This window comes from Rhinoraja longicauda, chromosome 5 (assembly GCF_053455715.1).
Source record: "Rhinoraja longicauda isolate Sanriku21f chromosome 5, sRhiLon1.1, whole genome shotgun sequence".
NCBI lineage: Eukaryota > Metazoa > Chordata > Chondrichthyes > Rajiformes > Arhynchobatidae > Rhinoraja > Rhinoraja longicauda.
The window spans coordinates 10,079,628-10,104,225 of record NC_135957.1 but is presented as its reverse complement, the minus strand read 5'-3'; the positions used below and the strand labels follow the sequence as shown (position 1 = coordinate 10,104,225).

General features: G+C 48.4%; 1 protein-coding gene across 1 annotated transcript in view; it reads right to left on the bottom strand.

Annotated features, from left to right (window-relative positions):
- The window catches only part of LOC144593398 (myomesin-2-like), a 114,419-nt gene that overhangs the window by 17,613 nt on the left and 72,208 nt on the right, over positions 1 to 24,598 (bottom strand). Inside the window, 7 exon segments of the mRNA XM_078398902.1 lie at positions 4,843 to 4,887; positions 7,278 to 7,384; positions 9,527 to 9,683; positions 11,250 to 11,364; positions 15,223 to 15,401; positions 18,264 to 18,390; positions 21,174 to 21,361. Of these exon segments, the coding sequence (XP_078255028.1) occupies positions 4,843 to 4,887; positions 7,278 to 7,384; positions 9,527 to 9,683; positions 11,250 to 11,364; positions 15,223 to 15,401; positions 18,264 to 18,390; positions 21,174 to 21,361 (918 nt within the window).

Genomic DNA, 24,598 nt, shown 5'->3' with positions numbered 1-24,598 from the left:
TAGATTCAGGATCAGTTCCTGTGGATTGGAGGATAGCAAATGTTATCCCACTTTTTAAGAAAGGAGGGAGAGAGAAAACGGGTAATTATAGACCAGTTAGTTTGACATCAGTGGTGGGGAAGATGCTGGAGTCAATTATAAAAGACAAAATTGCTGAGCATTTGGATAGCAGTAACAGGATCATTCCGAGTCAGCATGGATTTACGAAGGGGAAATCATGCTTGACAAATCTACTGGAATTTTTTGAGGATGTAACTAGGAAAATTGACAGGGGAGAGTCAGTGGATGTGGTGTACCTCGACTTTCAGAAAGCCTTCGACAAGGTTCCACATAGGAGATTAGTGGGCAAAATTAGAGCACATGGTATTGGGGGTAGGGTACTGACATGGATAGAAAATTGGTTGACAGACAGAAAGCAAAGAGTGGGGATAAATGGGTCCCTTTCGGAATGGCAGGCAGTGACCAGTGGGGTACCGCAAGGTTCGGTGCTGGGACCCCAGCTATTTACGATATACATTAATGACTTAGATGAAGGGATTAAAAGTACCATTAGCAAATTTGCAGATGATACTAAGCTGGGGGGTAGTGTGAATTGTGAGGAAGATGCAATAAGGCTGCAGGGTGACTTGGACAGGTTGTGTGAGTGGGCGGATACATGGCAGATGCAGTTTAATGTAGATAAGTGTGAGGTTATTCACTTTGGAAGTAAGAATAGAAAGGCAGATTATTATCTGAATGGTGTCAAGTTAGGAAGAGGGGATGTTCAACGAGATCTGGGTGTCCTAGTGCATCAGTCACTGAAAGGAAGCATGCAGGTACAGCAGGCAGTGAAGAAAGCCAATGGAATGTTGGCCTTCATAACAAGAGGAGTTGAGTATAGGAGCAAAGAGGTCCTTCTACAGTTGTACCGGGCCCTGGTGAGACCGCACCTGGAGTACTGTGTGCAGTTTTGGTCTCCAAATTTGAGGAAGGATATTCTTGCTATTGAGGGCGTGCAGCGTAGGTTCACTAGGTTAATTCCCGGAATGGTGGGACTGTCGTATGTTGAAAGGCTGGAGCAATTAGGCTTGTATACACTGGAATTTAGAAGGATGAGGGGGGATCTTATTGAAACATACAAGATAATTAGGGGATTGGACACATTAGAGGCAGGAAACATGTTCCCAATGTTGGGGGAGTCCAGAACAAGGGGCCACAGTTTAAGAATAAGGGGTAGGCCATTTAGAACGGAGATGAGGAAGAACTTTTTCAGTCAGAGAGTGGTGAAGGTGTGGAATTCTCTGCCTCAGAAGGCAGTGGAGGCCAGTTCGTTGGATGCTTTCAAGAGAGAGCTGGATAGAGCTCTTAAGGATAGCGGAGTGAGGGGATATGGGGAGAAAGCAGGAACGGGGTACTGATTGAGAGTGATCAGCCATGATCGCATTGAATGGCGGTGCTGGCTCGAAGGGCTGAATGGCCTACTCCTGCACCTATTGTCTATTGTCGATGTGGGAAAGTTGGGCCGAAGGGCCTGTTTCCACACGATATGACTATTTGGACAGGTACATGGATAGGATAGGTTTAGAGGGATATGGCCCAAATCCAGGCAGGTGAGACTAGTGTAGATGGGACGTGTTGATCAGTGTGGACAGGTTGGGCTGAAGGGCCTGTTTCCACACTGCATAGAAGGACATAACATTATGAGAGACACAGATAGGGGAGACAGTCTGAACCTTTTCCGCAGGGCGGAATGTCCAATACCAGAGGGCATAACTGTAAGGTGAGAAGGGACAAAGTTTAATGGAGATGCAGGACAAGTTTTTTGCACAGGGAGTGGTGGGGGCCTGGAACGCATTACCAGGGGTTGTGGTGGAGGTGGATATGATGGTGGTAATTAAGAGGCTTTTAGATAGGCACATGGAGGTGAAGGGAATAGAGGGATATGGATCATGTGCATGCAGATAACATATATAACATATAACAACTACAGCATGGAAACAGGCCTGTCCGGCCCTACCAGTCCACGCCGACCATTCTCCCTGACCTAGTCTCATCTACCTGCACTCAGACCATAACCCTCTAATCCCCTCCTATCCATATACCTATCCAATTTACTCTTAAATAATAAAATCGAGCCAGCCTCCACCACTTCCACCGGAAGCCCATTCCATACAGCCACAACCCTCTGAGTAAAGAAGTTCCCCCTCATGTTACCCCTAAACCTTTGTCCCTCAATTCTGAAGCTATGTCCCCTTGTTGGAATCTTCCCCACTCTCAAAGGGAAAAGCCTACCCACGTCAACTCTGTCCGTCCCTCTCAAAATTTTAAAAACCTCTATCAAGTCCCCCCTCAACCTTCTACGCTCCAAAGAATAAAGACCCAACCTGTTCAACCTCTCTCTGTAGCCTAAGTGCTGAAACCCAGGCAACATTCTAGTAAATCTCCTCTGTACCCTCTCCATTTTGTCGACATCCTTCCTATAATTTGGCGACCAGAACTGCACACCATACTCCAGATTCGGCCTCACCAATGCCCTGTACAATTTCAACATTACATCCCAACTTCTATACTCGATGCTCTGATTTATAAAGGCAAGCATACCAAACGCCTTCTTCACCACCCTATCCACATGAGATTCCACCTTCAGGGAACAATGCACAGTTATTCCCAGATCCCTCTGTTCCACTGCATTCCTCAATTCCCTACCATTTACCCTGTACGTCCTATTTTGATTTGTCCTACCAAAATGCAGCACCTCACACTTATCAGCATTAAACTCCATCTGCCATCTTTCAGCCCACCCTTCCAAAAGGCCCAAGTCTCTCTGTAGACTTTGAAAATCTACCTCACTATCAACTACTCCACCTATCTTAGTATCATCTGCATATTTACTAATCCAATTTGCCACACCATCATCCAGATCATTAATGTAAATGACAAACAACAGTGGACCCAACACAGATCCTTGGGGCACTCCACTAGACACTGGCCTCCAACCTGACATACAATTGTCAACCATTACCCTCTGGTATCTCCCATTCAGCCATTGTTGAATCCATCTTGCAATCAGTTTAACTTGGTATCATGTTTGGTACATGTATTGTGGGGCGAAGGGCCCATTCCTGTGTTGTTCTATGTTCCATGTATCATGTTCTATGAGATAGTTCATGGCTCAGAGTAAAAATATAGCCCATGTGGAGGAACGAGTTTGGCTTGATTGTATTTATGTATAACATTATCCACTTCTGGGACCAGCATGCAGAGTCACCTGGCTTCAGCGCCATCTTGGCTAGATCCCACCTGAGTTCATTCAAAATGCCTTTTGTGTTAATATGTTCATAAATGTTGGAGGAGCCCAGAACAAGGGGCCACAGTTTAAGAATAAGGGGTAGGCCATTTAGAACGGAGATGAGGAAAAACTTTTTCAGTCAGAGAGTTGTGAATCTGTGGAATTCTCTGCCTCAGAAGGCAGTGGAGGCCAATTCTCTGAATGCATTCAAGAGAGAGCTAGATAGAGCTCTTCAGGATAGCGGAGTCAGGGGGTATGGGGAGAAGGCAGGAACGGGGTACTGATTGAGAATGATCAGCCATGATCACATTGAATGGTGGTGCTGGCTCGAAGGGCCGAATGGCCTACTCCTGCACCTATTGTCTATTGTCTTAATTCTAGAAGCAGAATTAGACCATTTGGCCCATCAAGTCTACTCTACCATTCAATCATGGCTGATCTATCTTTCCCTCTCAACCTCATTCTCCTGCCTTCTCCCCATTATCCCAGACACCCGAACTAATCAAGAACCTGTCAATCTCCGCCTTAAAAATATCCACTGACTTGGCCTCCACAGCCGTCTGTGGCAATGAATTCCACAGATTCACCACCCTCTGACTAAAGAAATTCCTCCTCATCTCCTTTTTAAAGGTATATCCTTTTATTCTGACGCTGTTCCCTCTGGTCCTAGACTTTCCCACTGGTGGAAATATCCTCTCCATGTCCACTTTATCCAGAACTTTCACTATTCGGTAAGTTTCAATGAAGTCCCCCCTCATCCTTCTAAACTCCATGGAGTACAAATTCACAAGTTACAGGAGTAGAATTTGGCCATTCGGCCCATCGGGTATACTCTGCCATTCAATCATGGCTGATCTAATCCCATTTTCCTGCCTTCTCCCCATAACCCTTGACACCCATGCTAATCAAGAATTTGTCTATCTCTGCTTTAAAAATATCCACTGACTTGGCCTCCACAGCCCTCTGTGGCAAAGAGTTCTGCAGATTAACTACCCTCTGACTAAAGAAGTTGCTCCTTTCTAAAAGAGCGCCCTTTAATTCTGCGGCTATGACCTCTGGTCCTAGACTTCCTACCAGCAGAAACATCCTTTCCACATCCACTCTATCTATGCCTTTCATTATTTTGTAAGTTTCAATGGGTCCCCCTTCAACCTTCTAAACTCCAATGAGTAGAGGGCCCAGTGCTGTCAAACACTCATCATATGCTAACCCACTCATTCCTGGAATCATTTTTGTAAACTTCCTCTGGACCCTCTCCAGAGCCAGCACATCCTTCCTCAGATATGGGACCCAAAGTTGCTGACAGTACTCCAGATGTGGTCTGACCAGCGCCTTATAGAGCCTCAACATTACATCTCTGTTTTTGTATTCCAGTCCTCTTGATATAGTGTCCAGTGCCATCAAAAGCTCATCATGTGTTCGTGCACGGGTTCAGAACATTAACAGTGCGGGAATGAACATTGAAAATAAATAACTCAAGACTGTCCTGAGAAAATTCACAGATAATTGAGAGTGTGAATGATGGAAGTTAGCATCAGCAATAAAAGCACCAGTAACCATTCATCTCTACTCACTTGGGTGCCTGATTTCATGGCTCAAAGCCAACAAGCGCTCCAACTCTGAAAAATAGAAGACGAATGGTTAGTATTTTGTGATGGCATTTCCTGAGATTTAAGAACAAGACTGCAATTCCGATTCTTCAGCAGAAATTGGACAAAAAGTTGCTGGAGGAACTCAGCAGGTCAGGCAGTAATCTGGACTCCTTGTTTTCCAGAGGTGCGCTAAGTTACTCCAGCACTTTGTGTCCTTTTGTGTAAACCAGCATCTGCAGTTCCTTGTTTCGTTTAGTTTGTTATGCTACTGCAAGTAAGAATTTCATTGTTCCGTTTCGGGACACACGACATTAAAATACTCTTGACTCGACACTGTTTAATTTAGTTTCGTTTTGAGATACGGTGTGGAAACAGGCCCTTCGGCTCACCGAGTCCACGCCAACCAATGATCATCCACACACTAGTTCCATGTTATCCCACTGTCAGGTTTCAGGGGCCAATTTACCTACAATCCTGCACGTCTTTGGGATGTGGGAGGGAACTGGAACAGCCGGAGAAAACCCTCGCAGGTCACGGGGAGAACGTGCAAACTCTGTACAGACAGCACCCGCAGTCGGGATCAAAACCGGGTCTTTGGTACTGTGGCAGCAGCTCTTCTGCTGTGCCACCCTAACTACCCTAACCACCCTAACCAATCTCTACACTTTAGCAGAGATTTTCTATTTATACACCTGTGCATTAGATATTGAAAAAACGTTTTGGAGGAACTTAGTGGGGTCAGACAGCTTATGGGGGAGGGAAGCGATCAAATGGCCCTTTGGATCAGGACCTTTCTTCAGTCCATCGCTCTCCACAGATGCAGTCTGACCCATTGAGTTCTTCCAGAATATATTTTTTGCTCCAGATTCCAGCATCTGCAGCCTCGTGTGTATGCACTAAACCATTGCCTGGGGAATAAGCAAAAGCTGGTGGGGAGCGACGTTAACTGCATTAGTCTAGTGTCACAGAGTTATACAGCATGGAAACAGGCCCTTCGGCCCAACTTGCCCACACCGACCAACATGCCCCATCTACACTAGTTCCGCCTGCCCATATCCCTCTAAACCTGTCCTATCCATGTACCTGTCTAATTGGAAGGTAGACACAAAATGCTGGAGTAACTCAGCGGGTCAGGCAGCATCCCAGGAGAGAAGGAATGGGTGACGTTTCAGTCTGAAGAAGGGTCTCGACCCAAAACGTCACCCATTCCTTCTCTCCTGAGATGCTGCCTGACCTGCTGGGTTACTCCAGCATTTTGTGTCTACCTTCGATTTAAACCAGCATCTGTAGTTTTTTTCCTACCCGTCTAATTGTTTTTTCAACATTGCAATAATATCTGCCTCAACTACCTCCTCCAGCTGTTCGTCCCATACACCCATCAACCTTTATGTAAAACAGTTAGCCCTCAGATTCATATTTAATCTTTCCCCCTCACCTGAAACCTATATCCTCTGGTTCTTGATTCCCCTACTCTGGGCGTTTACCCGATCTATTCCTCTCATGATTTTGTACAGCTCTCTGCGATCACCTCTCATACTCCTGCACTCCAAGGAATAAAGCCCGAGCCTGCTCAATCTCTCCCTGTAGCTCAGGCCCTCGGGGCCTGGTAACACTTTTGTAAAACTTCTCTGCACCCTTTCTAGCTTGATAACATCTTTCCTATAACATGGTGCGCGGAACTGAACACAATACTCTGAATGTGGTCTCACCAACGTCGTATATACCTGCAAGATGACCTCCCAATTCTGTACGCAATACTCTATACTCAATACATAGGGTGCCGAAATTTAAACACAATTGAAAATTCTTCAGCTATGAAATGAACTGAAAGGTAACATCATCAATTTAGGTTTCAGGCTTTTATGGAAGTGTTGAATGGAACAAAGGGCACCCATCCATCGTGATATTTGGGGCGACGCAGTGGCGCAGCAGTAGAGTTGCTGCCTCACAGCGCCAGGTTCAATCCTGACTACGAGTGCTGTCTTTAAGGAGTTTGCACGTTCTCTCCGTGACCTGCATGGATTTTCTCCAGGTGCTCCAGTTTCCTCCCACACTCCAAAGAGGTACAGGTTTGTAGTTTAATTGGCCTTTGTAAATTGTAAATTGTCTTTCATCTGTAGAATAGAACTAGTGAACGGGGATCGTTGGCCGGCATGGACTTGTTGGGCCAAAGGGCCTGTTTCCACACTGTATCTCTAAAACCAAAATGACACGTCCCTCTGGAGTGTTGCAAGAACAAACCTAACTGAAGGACATTGATCAGAACAACCATCCTGATGTAATTGTGGGCAGGGACACTTCCACCGGGCTACGTGGACCTCTGAAGGGAACCGGAGTGAACCCTGGTGGGAGGGAGTAGGCTTCTGCCAGCTGATCCAGTGAGGCACCAAGCTACATTTATACAGAGGATTACCTACCTTCTTTCTCCAAAACAAAGCTGGAAGAGATGCCCTCGGTGTCCGAGACAGCCACAGAATACGTTCCCAAGTCTAACATGTCGGGCCGTTTGAAGATCAACTTGGAACTGAAAAGAAAACAAATTGGGAATCATTCTGAAGGAACACATAACAGTTCAGACTTTCCCACAACACCTTCTGACAAAGTGGATGTAAGCAGACAGTTTCTCCAACATATTGCACCTTTTGAGATAATACAGCCCAGTTCTAACAATTGACTGGCCAAGCAACCAACTAACCATCTAATCTAACTGCCTCAACGTCACCTCGAGTCACCCTATGTGTCTTTTACTCTTGCAGGCAATTCATATTTCAATTATTTTCCATAGGCTACATCATTTTGCTGGTCTACAGAATCGTAACATGGCTGCAGAAGGAAAGGAAATAATTCGCACTATCCTGGGCACAACTGGTAGAGTTACTGCCTCATGGTACCAGAGACCCGGGTTCGATCCTTGAACGTGTCTATGTGGAGTTTGCATGTTCTCCCTGTGACCACGTGGGTTACCTCCGGGTGCTCTGGTTTCCTCCCACATCTTAAAGTCATGTACGTTAATTGCCTTCTGTAAATTGCCCCTAGTGTGCAGGGAGTGGATGAGAAAGTGTGATAACATAGAACTAGTGTAAACTAGACCAAGTGGACCCGTTGGGTTCAAACCTCTCCTGCATTGGTGCAGCACCCTCTCCTCCTCCCGTCCCCTCTCCCCCCCCATCCCCATGGCGCAGCGGTAGAGCTGCTGCCTGACAGCGCCAGGGACCCAGGTCCGATCCTGACTACAGATGCTGTCTGTGCAGAGTTTGTACATTTCCCCTGTGACCACATGGGTTTTCTCCGGGTGCTCTGGTTTCCTCCCACATTTAAAAAACGTACAGGTTGGTAGTTTTTTTTAGCAATTTCTGTAAAATTTCTGTAAAATTTCTTTAAATTGTTAAATGTCCCTACTAGGATCGAGCTAGTATACGGGGTGATCGCTGGTCGACACACTGGGCCGAAGGGCCTGTTTCCGCGCTGTATCTCCTGTATCTCAAAAGTCTAAAGTTCAAAGTTATGTCTTCACCCATTACCTCTATCATATCTGTCCAAATAACCCGAGACTGTAGTCTCGGGAGGTATCTTGATAGATCTTTGCTGCACCCTCTCCAGGCCTTCATATCTGTTCCTGAAGTCTGTGACCAGAACTGGAAACCTCACTCCAGTTGCTGCCAGACCCGTGTTGAACATAACATAACATAACATAACAACACTTTATTGTCACTCGGCTTTTTACACCGATCGAAATTTCAGCAGTCACACAAAACACAGCAAAAAAGAAAAGAACACAGGACACCCGACCCCAACACAAACATCCATCACAGTGACTCCAAACACCCCCTCACTGTGATGGAAGCAACAAAACTTCCCCTCTCTTCCCCCCGCACCCACGGACAGGCAGCTCGACCCCTACCGAGGCAAACGACACGCACAGCCCCCGCAAGGGGATGGAAGGCCCTGCGGCCGAGCCGCCCTGGGCACCGAAACGTCCCGCGGCCGCACCGGGCGATGTTAAGTCCAGGGGCCGAGCCGCACTGGGCACTGAAACGTCCCGCGGCCGAGCCGCACCGGGCGATGTTAAGTCCAGCGGCCGAGCCGCACCGGGCACTGAAACGTCCCGCGGCAGAGCCGCATCGGGCACCGAAACGTCCCGCGGCAGAGCCGCACCGGGCGATGTTAAGTCCAGCGGCCGAGCCGCACCGGGCACTGAAACGTCCCGCGGCCGAGCCGCGCTGGCGATGTTAAGTCCAGCGGCCAAGCCGCGCCGGGCACCGAAACAAAGACAAACAGACTGCCAGAGAGCCGCAGCCGTTAGGCGCAGCCAACTCCTCCCATGAACAAAGGTTCATCGTGACTTCGTTCCTCTTGTGTTCTATCCATTTCTTCCTTCTTTCCGCCTCTTCCTTCCTCTTGCCACCTATCAACAAACTCTACACTCATACCCCAGGTCCTTCCGTTCCTCTGCCCCTTTTGGAATTGTGTCCCTCTAGCGTGCATCGCCACTTACAAGAATATAACACCACATTCCCAGCACTAAACTTCATCTGCCACCCATCTGCCCATTCCCCAGCTGCCTCGGCCTGCCCCAAGCCCCGACTAACCCTCCAGGTTTCATGCCATCTGCTGTATCTCTAAACTAAACTAAACACACCACACGGCCTGAAACCTGTCGACCTACGTTTCATGCTCTGAATCGATTTGGACTCTGGTGAATTCAGTGATTTCCTCATAGGCTTTGCCCCAGGTAAATTGGGAAGCACCTGTCATCTCAAAGCACTCGTAGCTCAGGTAGATATTGCCCTCTGCATCCACACCAGTGGTAATTTCTTTGGTATCTTGAAAATTAAATCAAGAGGAAGAAGTATCAATAACATGATCACACAGAATCAAGCATCTCCAAGTACTTCACTGTCCTGACATCATCCTGTCACTTAAAATAAACAATACATTCAACATTTGCATTCATTGAGAGCGCGGCACTGTGGGCCAGCAGTAGAGTTGATGCCTCACAGCGCCAGAGACCCGGGTTCAATCCAGACGATGGGTGCTGTCTGTACGGAGTTTGTACCTTCTCCCTGTGATTGCGTTGGTTTTCCTTGGGTGCTCCGGTTTCCTCCCACACTCCAAAGACGTGAAGGTTTATAGGTTAATTGGCTTTGGTAAAATTGTAAATTGTCCTCAGTGCGTAGGATAGTGCTAGTGATCGCTGGTCAGCGCGGACTCAGTGGGCCGAACGGCCTCTTTCCGCGCTGTATCTCTAAAGATTGGGGCATTGAGTCTAAGAGTCAGAACGTCATGTTGCAGCTTTATAAAACTTTGGTTAGGCCGCATTTGGAGTATTGTGTGCAGTTCTGGTCGCCTCATTATTAGAAGGATGTGGAGGCTTTGAAGAGGGAGTGGAAAAGGTTTACCAGATTGCTGCCTGGATTGGAAGGAACTAATTGCAAGGAGAAGTTGGACAAACTTGGATTGGTTTCTCTCGAGTGTCGGAGGCTGAGGGGAGTTCTGATAGAAGTATATAAAGTTATAAGAGGCACAGGTATGGATTCACCTTGGATTGTCTCCTTGTCATGGTGGAGAAGCTTGTGTGGGCCTGAGATGCATCACCCATGGTCAGCCATGACCGAGGGGGGCCTCAGAAGTAGGGAAGACAGTCAGAACCTTTCCCCCAGGGTGGAAAAGTCAAAGGGCATTGCTTTAAGGTGAAATGGGGAAAATTTAAAGGAGATGTGCAGAGAGTGATGGGTGCCTGGAATGTAGTGTCAAATGAGGGTGTGGATGCAGAACCAATGGTGGCATTTAAGAGGTTTTTAGATAGGCACATGGATATGCAGGAAATGGAGGGATATCGAACACTATCTTAGTGTGTGTAGGATAGTGCTAGTGTACGGGGTGATCTCTGGTCGGTGCAGACTCAGTGGGCTGAAGGGCTTGTTTCCATGCTGTATCTCTAAACTAAACTTATTTTCCACAGTCTCTTTAAACACAAGGGATCTCATTTCCCAGTTTCTAAACACAAGACGTCTTATTTCTCACAGTCTCTAAACACAAATCTTATTTCGCACAGACGCCTTATTTCTTTAAGCACAAGACATTTTCTTTCTCTGTGTCTTTGAACACAACACGTCTGATTTCCCAGTCCCTTCAAACACAAGTGTTGTTTCTCAGTCTCCTTAAACACAGGACATCTTATTTGTCACAGTCTCTTTAAACACAAGGATTCCCACATCCCACACCCCTTTCACAGCGCCGTTTCCCTTGGGTCTCATTAGACTTCCCGGGGTCCCATTTCCTGAGCTGTTTTCGAACACGCTGGGGGCCAGTTCTCGGGCTCCTGTGGAAACTCCGCGGGGCCCCCGTCAACAACAGGTGGCGGGCGGGCGAGCGGCCGGTGAGCGTACCTGGTCTGTGGTAGATCAGCACAGGTTCAGACGGCTCAGAGGGTCTCCCCGCACCAGCAGTGTTCACGGCACGGACTCTGAACAGGTATCGCTTCCCTTCCTCCAGCTTAGTGACCTGTGTAGACAGAGCATTGAGGTCCGTTAACCATGTGGAATTCAGCAAAAAACCATTACTCAGTTCTTTCTTTCTTTTCAAATCTTTTTATTAAATTTCAAAAAATAATAAGCATGACAGTGATATTGATACACAAGGATCAGGATTACATTAACAACAAATGTAGCCTTAATATAAATCCAGTTTCAAAATACATATAGGGCATAGACCTCCCAGTCTCTATGTAATTATAGATAAAAGGTTAAAAGAGAACTTATATATATATATTTTTTTTTAAAGATAAAAAGAAAAAAAAAGACACAAAAAAATTACCCCCCCTAAACTAAAATAAGCAGACAAAAAAAACAAAAACAGAATCTGGGCTGCAAAAAAAAAAATGGCAACAGTTTAGACCCCTGTTTGTCGTTAAATCTGTTCCACCAAATAATGGTAAAAAATTGTTATAACGGCTGGAGAGGGAACAATTTATATTGTGTGAAAATATTGTGTATACAATTAGGCTTGTATACACTGGAATTTAGAAGGATGAGGGGGGATCTTATTGAAACATATAAGATAATTAGGGGATTGGACACATTAGAGGCAGGAAACATGTTCCCAATGTTGGGGGATTCTAGAACAAGGGGCCACAGTTTAAGAATAAGGGGTAGACCATTTAGATCGGAGATGTGGAAGAACTTTTTCAGTCAGAGAGTGGTGAAGGTGTGGAATTCTCTGCCTCAGAAGGCAGTGGAGGCCAGTTCGTTGGATGCTTTCAAGAGAGAGCTGGATAGAGCTCTTAAGGATAGCGGAGTGAGGGGGTATGGGGAGAAGGCAGGAACGGGGTACTGATTGAGAGTGATCAGCCATGATCGCATTGAATGGCGGTGCTGGCTCGAAGGGCTGAATGGCCTACTCCTGCACCTATTGTCTATTGTCTATTGAATAAAGCTTCCCCAAGTCCTATCAAATTTAATCGAGGGTTCAACAATATCACTCCTAATTCTTTTTAAATTTAAACATGATATCGTTTCAGATTACCAATGTAGTGTGGTGGGAGGATTAGAGTCTTTCCATTTAAATAAAATAGATCTTCTGGCAATTAATGTAGTAAAAGCAATCTCATCCTATCACTGCAATTTTTAGATTCTAATCATCTGTCCCTTTCAATGATAGATTCTATTCATCTGTCCCTTTCAGCCCGTCGGTTGATTGCTTTTACTACATTAATTGCCAGAAGATCTATTTTATTTAAATGGAAAGACTCTAATCCTCCCACCACACTCCATTGGTAATCTGAAACGATATCATGTTTAAATTTAAAAAGTATTAGGAGTGATATTGTTGAACCCTCGATTAAATTTGATAGGACTTGGGGAAGCTTTATTCAATAGACAATAGACAATAGGTGCAGGAGTAGGCCATTCGGCCCTTCGAGCCAGCACCACCATTCAATGTGATCATGGCTGATCATTCTCAATCAGTACCCTGTTCCTGCCTTCTCCCCATACCCCCTGACTCCGCTATCGTTAAGAGCTCTATCTAGCTCTCTCTTGAATGCTTTCAGAGAACTGGCCTCCACTGCCTTCTGAGGCAGAGAATTGCACAGATTTACAACTCTCTGACTGAAAAAGTTTTTCCTCATCTCCGTTCTAAATGGCCTACCCCTTATTCTTAAACTGTGGCCCCTAGTTCTGGACTCCCCCAACATTGGGAACATGTTTCCTGCCTCTAACGTGTCCAACCCCTTAATAATCTTATATTTTTCGATAAGATCTCCTCTCATCCTTCTAAATTTCAGTGTATACAAGCCTAGTCGCTCCCGTCTTTCAACATATGACAGTCCCGCCATTCTGGGAATTAGCCTAGTAAACATAGCAAGAATATCCCTCCTCAAATTTAGAGACCAAAACTGCACATAGTACTCCAGGTGCGGTCTCACTAGGGCCCTGTACAACTGCAGAAGGACCTCCCTGCTCCTATACTCAACTCCTCTTGTTATGAAGGCCAACATTCCATTGGCTTTCTTCACTGCCTGCTGTACCTGCATGCTTCTTTTCAGTGACTGGTGCACTAGGACACCCAGATCTCGTTGTACATCCCCTTTTCCTAACGACACCATTCAGATAATAACTTCAAAGACGCACAGGTTTGTAAGTTAATTGGCTTCAATAAAGATTGTAAATTGTCCCTCGTGTGTAAGATAGTGCTAGTGTGTGGGGATCACTGGTGGTGGGCTGAAGGGTCTGTATCTGCACTGTGTCTTTAAACTAACCTTAAAACTAAACAGAGGGACTTGAAAATAGTGCCACATCTGACGGCTCTGTGTACTGTCTCAGTGTACCACCACTGTACACTTAGTATAAGAAAATAACTGCAGATGCTGGTACAAATCGAAGGTATTTATTCACAAAATGCTGGAGTAACTCAGCAGGTCAGGCAGCATCTCAGGAGAGAAGGAATGGGTGACGTTTCGGGTCGAGACCCTTCCACTGTACACTTGCACTGTATCTGAGATGCTTATCTAAGGTGTATCTAAGTGTATATGTATAGTGATACTTGTACTGAACTGTATACAAAAATGTATTTGAGTGTACCTCGTGACAAATAAATAGTATTAAAATAAAGTACCATTGACTCCCGGCTTGAAAGATGACTACACAGGAATGTAAACCGAACACAACAGGCAAGAGTCAGGAAGCAAGGAGGGAGAGGGAGATGAGGGCGGAGAAACCTGGTGGCAAAGGACAGGGTAAAATAGTCTTCTTTGGAAAACCACTATCATTTGATGTACCAACTTCAGAATTTTTGGAAGAGGAAATTGTTTCTTGTTGGCAGTGTTTTTCTTTCCCAAGGAGCGGAGTTTTCCTGGAATATGATCTAACTTCACTGTGTGGAAATAAAGAACTGCAGCTGCTGGTTTATAATAAAGGGCACAAAGTGCTGGAGTAACTCCGCAGGACAGGCAGGCAGCATCTGCGGAGAACATGGATAGGCGACGTTTCGGGTCGAGACTCTTCCTCGGACTCAATGTGCCCAACCCGTTGAGTTACTCCAACACTCGGTGACCTTTTGTGTATCAACCAGCAACTGCAGTTCTTTGATACCACTGATCTATTTGTCATTTGACAGCCACACAAGGATGACTGGAGTTAATTCAAATTGAAATATAAATACTTTATTATCGGTGTGAAATAATCTACACAGGTGGTGCAACGGTAGAGTTGCTGCCTTACACCGGCAGAGACCCGGGTTCGATCCTGACTACAGGTGCTGTCTATATGGAGTTTGTATGGTTTAAAAACATATTTTTTTTAGATTTAGAGATACAGCACGGAAACAGGCCCTTCAGCCCACCGGGTCCGCGCCGCCCAGCGATCCCCGCACATTAACATTATCCTACACACACTAGGGACATTTTGTTTACATTTGCCCAGCCAATTAACCTACATACCTGTACGTCTTTGGAGTGTGGGAGGAAACCGAAGATCTCGGAGAAAACCCACGCAGGTCACGGGGAGAACGTACAAACTCCGTACAGACGACGCCCGTAGTCAGGATCGAACCTGAGTCTCCGGCGTTGCATTCGCTGTAAGGCAGCAACTCTACCGCAGCGCCACCATGTCGCCCATGTTCTCCTTGTGACCATGTGGGTTTTCTCCGGGTGCTCCGGTTTCCTCCCACACTCCAAAGATGTGCAGGTTTGTAGCTTCATTGGCTTTAGTAAAATTGTACATTGTCCCTAGTGTGTAGGATAGCACTAGTGCACGGGGTGATCATTGGCTGGCACGGACTCGATGGGCCGAAGGGTCTGTTTCCACGCAATATCTCTAAAGTCTAAAGTCTACACATGAGCTCAAATGCTTCATCATCACTGACCTTCAAGTAGCGTGTGGTCACAGGCTGTTCTGTTACTGGGCTCCACTCCTCCGAACCCATTTCACAGACGTCCACAAAGTAGCCAGTGACTTCGCTGGCCCCCGTGTAGAGTGGTGCCTTCCACAGGATCACTAGAGAGTGGCTTCTCACCTCACATAAGGTCAGGTCGTAAGATGGGCCTGAGGTACACAGAGGATGAGAACATCTTAGCACCACAGTGGAACGACTCTTTCACCAAATGAAGCAATGGTCAAGGCACACAAAGGGCAGCACTCGATGATGCCACCTACATTATTTGTTACAAAACAATACAAGGAGCTACTTTGCTGCATCCCACACCCTGTGAATAGTGGGTTTCCAGGCAGAGCAATTGAGGAGGAATGTTCACCTGTCGGGCAAATCATAGGCCGTGCCATGATTGAAGGGTGTCCTACACTTCAAAGCATTATGAGTCAGACAGTGTGGAAACTGGCCCTTTGGCCCAATTTGCCCACAGCTTGTCCCAACTATTCGTCCCATCTGCCCACATTTGGCCCATATCCCTCCAAACCTTAAGTTCATATGACTTCCAGGCAAACTAAGTCAGGATCGATCCCAGGTCTCTCGGCTCTGTGAGACAGTGGCTCCACCAGCTACGCCACTGTGGTAGCTGAATAATTATAACCATTCCGCATGCCTCAAAGAGATTTTGTCAGTTCTCGGAGCAGAATTAGGCCATTCGGCCCATCAAGTCTACTCTGCCATTCAATTGTGGCTGATCTATCTCTCGCTCTCAACCCCATTCTCCTGCCTTCTTCACGGACATAACCCGACACCCGAACTAGTCAAGAATTTGGCAATCTGTCTCAAAAACTGAGACCAGACGTACACCTGGTCATGTCTGTCCACAATGCCACTTGGAGCCTGACTGTTGGAAAAAGCAGCAATTCCAAGGATTAAAGGGAACATTGCTCGTGTATCGGGCCAAAGATCCGCTCGTCGTGTCTGGTCTACCAGAGAAGGACCACCAAAAAGTCAGATCAAGTTTCCTTCCAAGCCTGTCACAGAAACATTGAGGGCTCTGCCTTTAAAACTGCTGACCAACTTCTTTGCCAGTCAGATTACTTATATCCATGTGTGCCTGGCTGAAGTGACTGGCTGTGTGTATGAGTGGCCGGCACAATGACACAGTGGGACAGTTGCTGCCTTACAGCGCCAGAGACCTGGGTTCGATCCTGACCTCGGGTGATGTCGGTACAGAATTTGTATGTTCTCCCCGTGACCGTGTGGGTTTTCTCTGGGTGCTCTGGTTTCCTCCCACACTCCAAAGACGTGCAGGTTTGTAGCTTAATTGGCTTCTGTAAAATTATAAATTGTCCCGAGTGTGTAGGACAGTGCTAATATATGGGGTGATCGCTGGTCGGCACGGACTCAGTCTGCCAAAGGGGCTGTTTCCATACTGTTTCTCTAAAGTCTTGGGTAAAGCCCTGGGTAAATTCTTGGGTAAAGCCCTGGGTAAAGCTGGTAGTCTTGGGTAAAGCCTTGGGTAAAGCCCTGGGTAAAGCCCTGGGTAAAGCCTTGGGTAAAGTCTTAAGTCTAAAGCAGGGGCTTCCAAACTTTTCAGCATGAGGGCCACATTATATATTTGGCACATTTTTGCGGGCCGTAGGAAAAAATAAAGAAATGTCAGTTTTATAAATTTAATGAGGTTTATATGGCAACAAATAAATAATATTCCATTTTAAAAAAGAGCTTGAAATATTGGCATATATACCTTAGGTATACAATTATTTATAAAACAGAAAAAATACAGTGACCACCAGTGGGCATGCATTCACAAAATGCTGGAGTAACTCAGCAGGCCAGGCAGCATCTCGGGAGAGAAGGAATGGGCGACGTTTCGGGTCGAGACCCTTCTTCTCTCTCAAGGTATGTCCACTTTGAAGAGGTTCTCCTCCTCTCTTACACTACCAGTGGGCATGCAGGCAGTGTAGAAATATATGATATAATGGCGGAGTGACCACATGTGTGTCACCATCGCAGTGACTCACGGGTGGGCACTCCGCTAAGAAATCATTAAAATTTAAAATTATTAGTAAGTCGGCAGCTGCATACAAGCCCTCAACTTGATAGCCTACCTGACGTGTAACTTCGGAAACTGCCGCCGAGATTGGCCCTGAAGACGGGAGAACCGAGGAGGAGGGAGCCGCTGGCGAGGATGGACACGATGAGTGGGCCAGTAACAGAGGGGTAATGCCTCCAGCGCCTGCAAGGTCGGCTGCAGAAGGCGTTTCCCCCGGGACACAGAGGCGGTCGGTCGGGCGAGGAGAGGAGAGGAGAGGGATGTCGATCGACAGGCCGAGCCAGTCGAGGGCGACAGAGGAGGCCCTGCAGCAGCCTGGGGCTCGCCTGGATCGGGAGCCGCTCCAGTACATCCAGACCGCGGACCCGACTTTGGACTTTTGTAAACATGCGCCAATATATGGGGGTGACTCGTTCACGTGTGATCTGCACTAAAGTAATTCCACCGTGCAGTGCACAGGTGACACTAAAGCACCATACATATAGGCCGCTAAAAAAAAGTTCCCACACTACCACAGAACCTGCAGCACGGAACGTGCTTGCTGCGGGCCGGATAAAATCTCATGGTAGGCCGGATGTGGCCCGCGGGCCACAGTTTGGAGACCACTGGTCTAAAGTATAATCTAAATTCAAGTCTAAAGTAAAATCTAAAGTTTAAAGTAAGTTCTAATGTGTAGTATGTCTTGTGCAGAAGATAGACACAAAATGCTGGAGTAACTCAGTGGGACAGGCAGTATCTCCAGAGAGAAGGGATGGGTGGCATTTCGGGTCGAGACTCTTCCTCAGACTGATGTTACTGGAGTGACTTTCAGTCTGAAGAAGGGTCTCTACCCGAAACATCACCCATTCCTTCTCTCCAGGGATGCTGCTTATCCCGCTGAGTTACTCCGGCTTTTTGTGTCTGCGGTTTAAACCAGCATCTGCAGTTCCTTCCTGCATGAATGTCTTATGCCCATGGACACTGTGCCCAGCTCAATTACCTGGCTCTGCCATGGTCCATGCTTCACATTTGAAGTGTCGGCTGCATTCGGAAGGGATGCCCACCCCACCAAGGTTCATCGCGCACACTTTAACCTCGTAGAAAGAGCCCTGGTTCAGATTTTCAACCTTTTAATGAAGAACAAAGAAAATAAACCATCAAAACTACTGCTGCAAAAGACGGGGGCAGAAAATCTCAAACAACTTTCAAATCTCAAACGACTTTGTACTGCAGTGGGCCTTTTAGGGGAAGAGGGAATGAGGGGGCAGAGGGGGGGAGAGGGCTGTGTGTGTGTGTGTGTGTGTGCGCGTGTGTGCGTGTGTGTGTGTGTGCGTGCTTGGCTTTCAAATTGTCCTTGACAACATCCTCTCAGGATACATGAAATCTATGTGCAAATGCTAAGCATGGCAGAAGTTACAAAGTACAGCTGGGAACAGAATCATGAGAAGAATAGATCGGGTGGACGTACAGAGTCTCTTGTTCAGAATGGGGGAATCAAGAATCAGAGGACATAGGTTTATGGTGAAGGGGGAAAGATTTTAGAATCTGAGGGGTAACATTTTCACATAAATAGTGATGGGTATATAGAATGAGATGTCAGAGGAGGGAGTTGAGGCAAGTGCTGTCACACTATTTAAGAAACAATTAGATAGGTATATGGATAGGACAGGTTTATAGGGATAAGGACCAAACGCAGGCATGTTGGCCAGTGTGGGCAAGTTGGGCCGAGGGTCCTGTTTCTGCGCTGTATGACTCTATGACTATTGGAAATGCTATGTCCATTTCTATCTTTAAAGGTGCTGCCTGCCCAGTGGAGCGGTTCCAATAATATCTGTGCTCATTTAAGATCTGAGGGGAGAGGTGCTTTTATTTTACGCAGAGGGTAGTGAGTGCCTGGAACATGCTGCCAGGGTTGGTGGTTGAAGCAGATATGGTGCTGGCTCGAAGGGCCAAATGGCCTCCTCCTGCGCCTATGTTCTATATGTTAGTGGCATTTAAAAGGCTTTTGGATTTGCGCATGGATAGGCAGGGAATCGAGAGATTTATTCACAAAATGCTGGAGTAACTCAGCAGGTCAGGCAGCATCTCGAGACCCTTCTTCAGACTGATGTCAGGGGGGCGGGACAAAGGAAGGATATAGGTGGAGACAGGAAGATAGAGGGAGGTCTGGGAAGGAGGAGGGGAAGGGAGGGACAGAGGAGCTATCTAAAGTTGGAGAAGTCGACGTTCATACCACCGGGCTGCAAACTGCCCAGGCGAAATATGAGGTGCTGCTCCTCCAATTTCCGGCGGGCCTCACTATGGCACTGGAGGAGGCCCATAAATAGAGAGAAATGGTTATGCGGAGGTAGAAAGTGATGGTCTTGGCATCATGTTCGGCACAGACATTGTGGGCCGTAGGGCCTATTCTTGTGTCGTAATGCTTTTATGTTCCAAAAGCAGGCATTCCCGATAACAACTGCAAGAAGTTTTATCAACTATTATTCCCTCAGCACTTTGTCCAGTTAATGCCCAGAGCCCAGTCACAATGTGAATGGCAAATACTGTCTTCATTATTATAGGTTCAAAGTTTAACACAAAAGTGCACCCACAATTTTTGGTGCCACAGCAATGCAGCAGTAGAGTTACTGCCTTATAGTGCCAGAGACCCGGGTTCAATCCCGATGTCAGGCGCTGTCTGTGCGGTGTTTGCACGTTCTCCCTGTGACCGGTGGTGGCTATCCTTCGGTTGCTCCGGTTTCCTCCCACATCCCAAAGACGAGCATGTTTGTAGGTTAATTGGCCTCTGTAAATTGCGCCTAGTGTGTGGAGAGTGGTTGAGAAAGTGGGAAAACATAGAACTAGTGTACGTGTGATCGATAGTCGGCGCGGACCCGGTGGGCCGAAGGGCCTGTTTCCGCGCTGTATCTCTAAACTTAAAACAAGAGCAGTCAAGAAGTAAACACTGCCAAATGCCTCCGAATCACTTGGTGGATCGTACAGAAGTTTGACATGATTGTAACTAGTTTCGTTTTAGTTTAGAGACACAGCCTGGAAACTGGTCCTTCGGCCCACCGAGTCCATGCCGACTATCGATCACTAGTTCGATGTTTTCCCACTTTCTCAACCACTCTGCACACACTAGGTGCAATTTACAGAAGCCAATTAACCCACAAACCTGCGTGTCTTTGGATTGTGGGAGAAAACATACAAACTCCGTACAGACAGCACCCGAGGTCAGGATCGAGTTCCAGTATCTGAAGGGGCTGCTCCTCAAGTTCTGGCTCCATTTTAGCCCTACGCTTTTAATTTTTGGGCACCCGGTACAGAGGGGGGAGGGTCGGGAGGGAGGAGGGGGGAGGGTCGGGAGGGAGGAGGGGGGAGGGTCGGGAGGGAGGAGGGGGGAGGGTCGGGAGGGAGGAGGGGGGAGGGTCGGGAGGGAGGAGGGGGGAGGGTCGGGAGGGAGGAGGGGGGAGGGGGGAGGGGGTCTCCCTGTCGGTCTGCTCCTGGGCCTAGCCAAGATGGCCATCCGCGGGTCCAGGCAGCGGGTAGTTAATGGCCTCACAGAGGTCGGCTGCCTACCCCTGTTCCGGGCTTACGTCCGTGCCCGCGTGTCCCTGGAAAGGGAACACGCGGTGTCCACGGGGACTCTGGAGGTCTTCCGTGAACGCTGTATTGTTGACAGAGATGGCGGGATTTTAATGTGATAATTGGTTATTTTGTAAACTGCCGATACAGGCGGCTTTTGTTTGATCACATTTTGCTTAGTACGTTTGTATGTTTTTCTTTGGAATAAAACTTTTATATTTAAAAAAAAAAAAAGAGGTCAGGATCGAACCCGGGTCACTGGTGCTGTGAGGCAGCTACTCTATCGCTGCGCCAGCGTGCTGTGCTGCACAAGGGCATAATTCCCCTCGGATGGAATACTAACCGTGTACACGGTTCCAGTGATTGCTTTAATGTTGCTTTCATGCCAGTGCAGGTCGGTGACCTCGCGGTGATCCATGTAGTATCCATTGATGTCCGAGCCGCCGGTGAACCTCGGCACCTTCCAGCCCAGGGTCATGGAATCACCGGCACAGTTGAGGAGAGTGATGCCATAGGGTGACGAGGGGATGGCTGGAGGATGAGGCAGAGATTTAACTCGGGACTCTTGGATCTGCATAAACCACCCGACAAACAACTACGACATAAAGAACATGACCGGCTTATCCTTAATAAACAGTTGGGTCGTGAAATACAAAAAAATTATATTAAAATATTTTAATATCTATCAATAGAATATTAATATACGTTCATAAGTTCATTAGTTTTCGTTTTTTAGTTCAGATTTTCAGCGTGGAAACAGGCCCTTTGGCCAAGCGAGTCCACACCGACAAGTGATCCCCGCACATTAACACTATCCTACACACACTAGGGACAATGTACATTTACACCAAGCCAATTAACCTACAAACCTGTATGTCTTTAGAATGCGGCAGAAAACCGAAGATCTCAGAGAAAACCCGCCCAGGTCACGGTGAGAACATACAAACTCCGCACAGACAGCACCCGTGGTCAGGATCGAACCCGGATCTCCGGCGCTACAAGCACCATAAGGCAGTAACCCTACCCCTGCGTGACTGTGCCGCCCTGATTCATAGGAGCAGAATTTGGCCATTCCGCACATCGAGTCTACTCCGTCATTCAATCATGGCTGATCTGTCTTTCCCTCTTGTAAAGAGACGTCCTTTGCACACAGAGTCTTTTACTGGATATTGTTTATTAATTTCACTACACACATGTTATGCCCTAGCTGTCCGTGGTCATCACCGGAACTAGAGAGCGAGCTGGAGGTGGGGAAGCTACAATTATACAAGAGACAATGGGGAGTGGTTAGTAGTGGTGAGGTCACTATGTTAAAGGAACATGCACTGATCTACATCCTTCCTCTTGGAAACAAAAGTGACCACGGCTCATGCGCTAGGCTCAAACTACAAGCAGGGAGCAGATAGAATGCAGCACAACACAGACTACTCGTACACACCGTACCGGACAGGCGGCCTGACCACTCTCCCAGAGCGGGTGCGCAACCCACCATCCCCTCCGGTCGAAGGAACAGCATGGACGGGTGCGGGTACAGAGGCTGGGGAACCAGGGGAAGGAAGAGGACTGGGAAGCGATACACGCGCAGGCGAGGGAGGGGAAGGGGGCTGGGGCGACTGCGGATGTACCGGAGCAGGAGGCACATCAGGCACCGGGGACTGGACGGGAGGTGAATACGGGACCGCGGGAGGCGGTGCAGGCTCGTTTACCAGCATCAGGTGCTGGCGGGTACGACGATACACGGTGCCCTCGTAGTTGACCAGGTACGACCGTGGAGAGTCAGCATTGCCGACGACCACGGCCAGCCGGTGGTGACCTGAGGCGGACTCCATCCGGACAACCTGGCCAGCGAACAGAGGTGGAAGGGGACGGGACGATTTGTCAAAGGAGCGCTTCTGAATGAGCTGCTTTTCAGTGAAGCGCTCCCTGACAGCGGCAGGGCTCCGAGCCGTGGGTTGCAGGGATTGCTGGGAGACGGGGATAGGGGGTCTAGTGGTGCGGGACATGAGGCGCTGGGCAGGGGAACCGAGCGCGGGGTCCCGGGAGATGTTGCGGAGGTTGAGGAGGGCAAGGTACAAGTCCGAACTGTCAAGCCGGCAACGTTCCATCAGTTCCTTAGCGCTGCGGACAGCGCGCTCTGCAAGTCCATTGCTTTGCGGGTACTCGGGGCTGCTGGTGATGTGGCGAAAGTTCCACCGGGTGGCGAAAGCAGCAAACTCCGCGCTGGTAAACTGGCTGCCGTTGTCGGACTGGAGAGATGCCGGGGAACCAAAGGTAGAGAAGTGGCGGCGAAGCTTCCCGATGACGGCAGCAGACGTGAGGGACGGCAGCAGGTCCACCTCGAACCAGCTGGAGTAGGAGTCCACCAGGACCAGGTAGTGTTTGCCACGCCACTCGAAAATATCGGCGGCAACAGCCATCCACGGCAACTCGGGAGCCGGCTGCTGCAGGAGAGGCTGGCGCTGCTGATGAGGTAATAGGCTGTTGCAGGCAGCGCAGGCGGAGACCCTGTCCCGGATGTCCTTGACCATGCCAGGCCAGTAAAACTGTGCTTGGGCCTGGGATAACGTGGCCTCCACCCCTGGGTGTCCGTTGTGGGCAGTCTGGAAGTAGTGATCTCGCAGCGCAGCCGGCACCACAACCTTGTGACCCTTCACCACCACGCCCGCGTGCAGCACCAGTTCATCCCGAACCAGGAAGTAGGGCACGGCACCAGCCGGCAGGGAAGACCGTCGTTCAGGCCAGCCACGGCGGATGACGCCCTCAAGCTGTTGAAGGTTCGGATCAGCGGCAGTGTGTGTGACCAGTGACTGCATCTGCCAAGATGGAACGATGTTGACGTTCAACACCATCAGGTCAGCCGATTCGTACGGATGGCGGGAAGTGGAAGGTAGTGGGGCACGGGACAAAGTGTCTGCCACGAACATCTCCTTGCCTTTGCGGTACACGATTTTGAATGTGAAACGCTGCAGCTGCAGCATCATTCGCTGCAAGCGGGACGAGGCTGCGTGGATGGGCTTGTTTAAAATAGAGACCAGCGGCTGGTGGTCAGTTTCGATGGTGAAAGTTTTTCCAAGAACGTAGTCTCTGAATTTGGAGCACGCGAACACCACGGCAAGGAGCTCCTTTTCTATCTGGGCGTAGCGCTGTTCAGCAGGGGTCATTGTGCGAGAGGCATAGGAGACGGGCAGCTGTCGGTCGTCGTAGAGCTGCAGGCAGGCAGCACCAAGGCCGAACCGAGATGCATCGCAGGTGAGGACGATTGGCCTGTTCAGGTCGAAGAACTGCAAAGTGGGGGTCCGTGCGAGTCTGGACCTCAGGGCCACGAAGGCCGATTGGTGGTGCGGGAGCCAGACCCAGGCATTGTCCTTCTTGGTCAGCTCCCTCAGGGGGGCACTCAGTTCGCTGAGGTCGGGTATGAACTTACCCAAGTAGTTGACCATGCCCAGGAAGCGCTGCAGGCCGGGCACGTCAGTGGGAGCGGGCATTTTGGTGATCGCCGCCGTCTTCTCGGGGTCTGGCTTCAGGCCCCCCGCCGTGAAAACGTGGCCGACGTAGGTGACTTCCTCAACGCGGAACCGACACTTCCTTCGATTAAGCTTGAGATTGATCTCACGAGCCTTGTCCAGGACTTGGCGGAGGTGTCGGTCATGCTCAGCGACGTCCCTCCCGTACACCAGGATGTCATCCACAATGATGGCGCACGGCAACCCAGCAAACAGCTGCTCCATCGTACGCTGAAAAACCTCGCTTGCCGAGTTGATCCCAAAA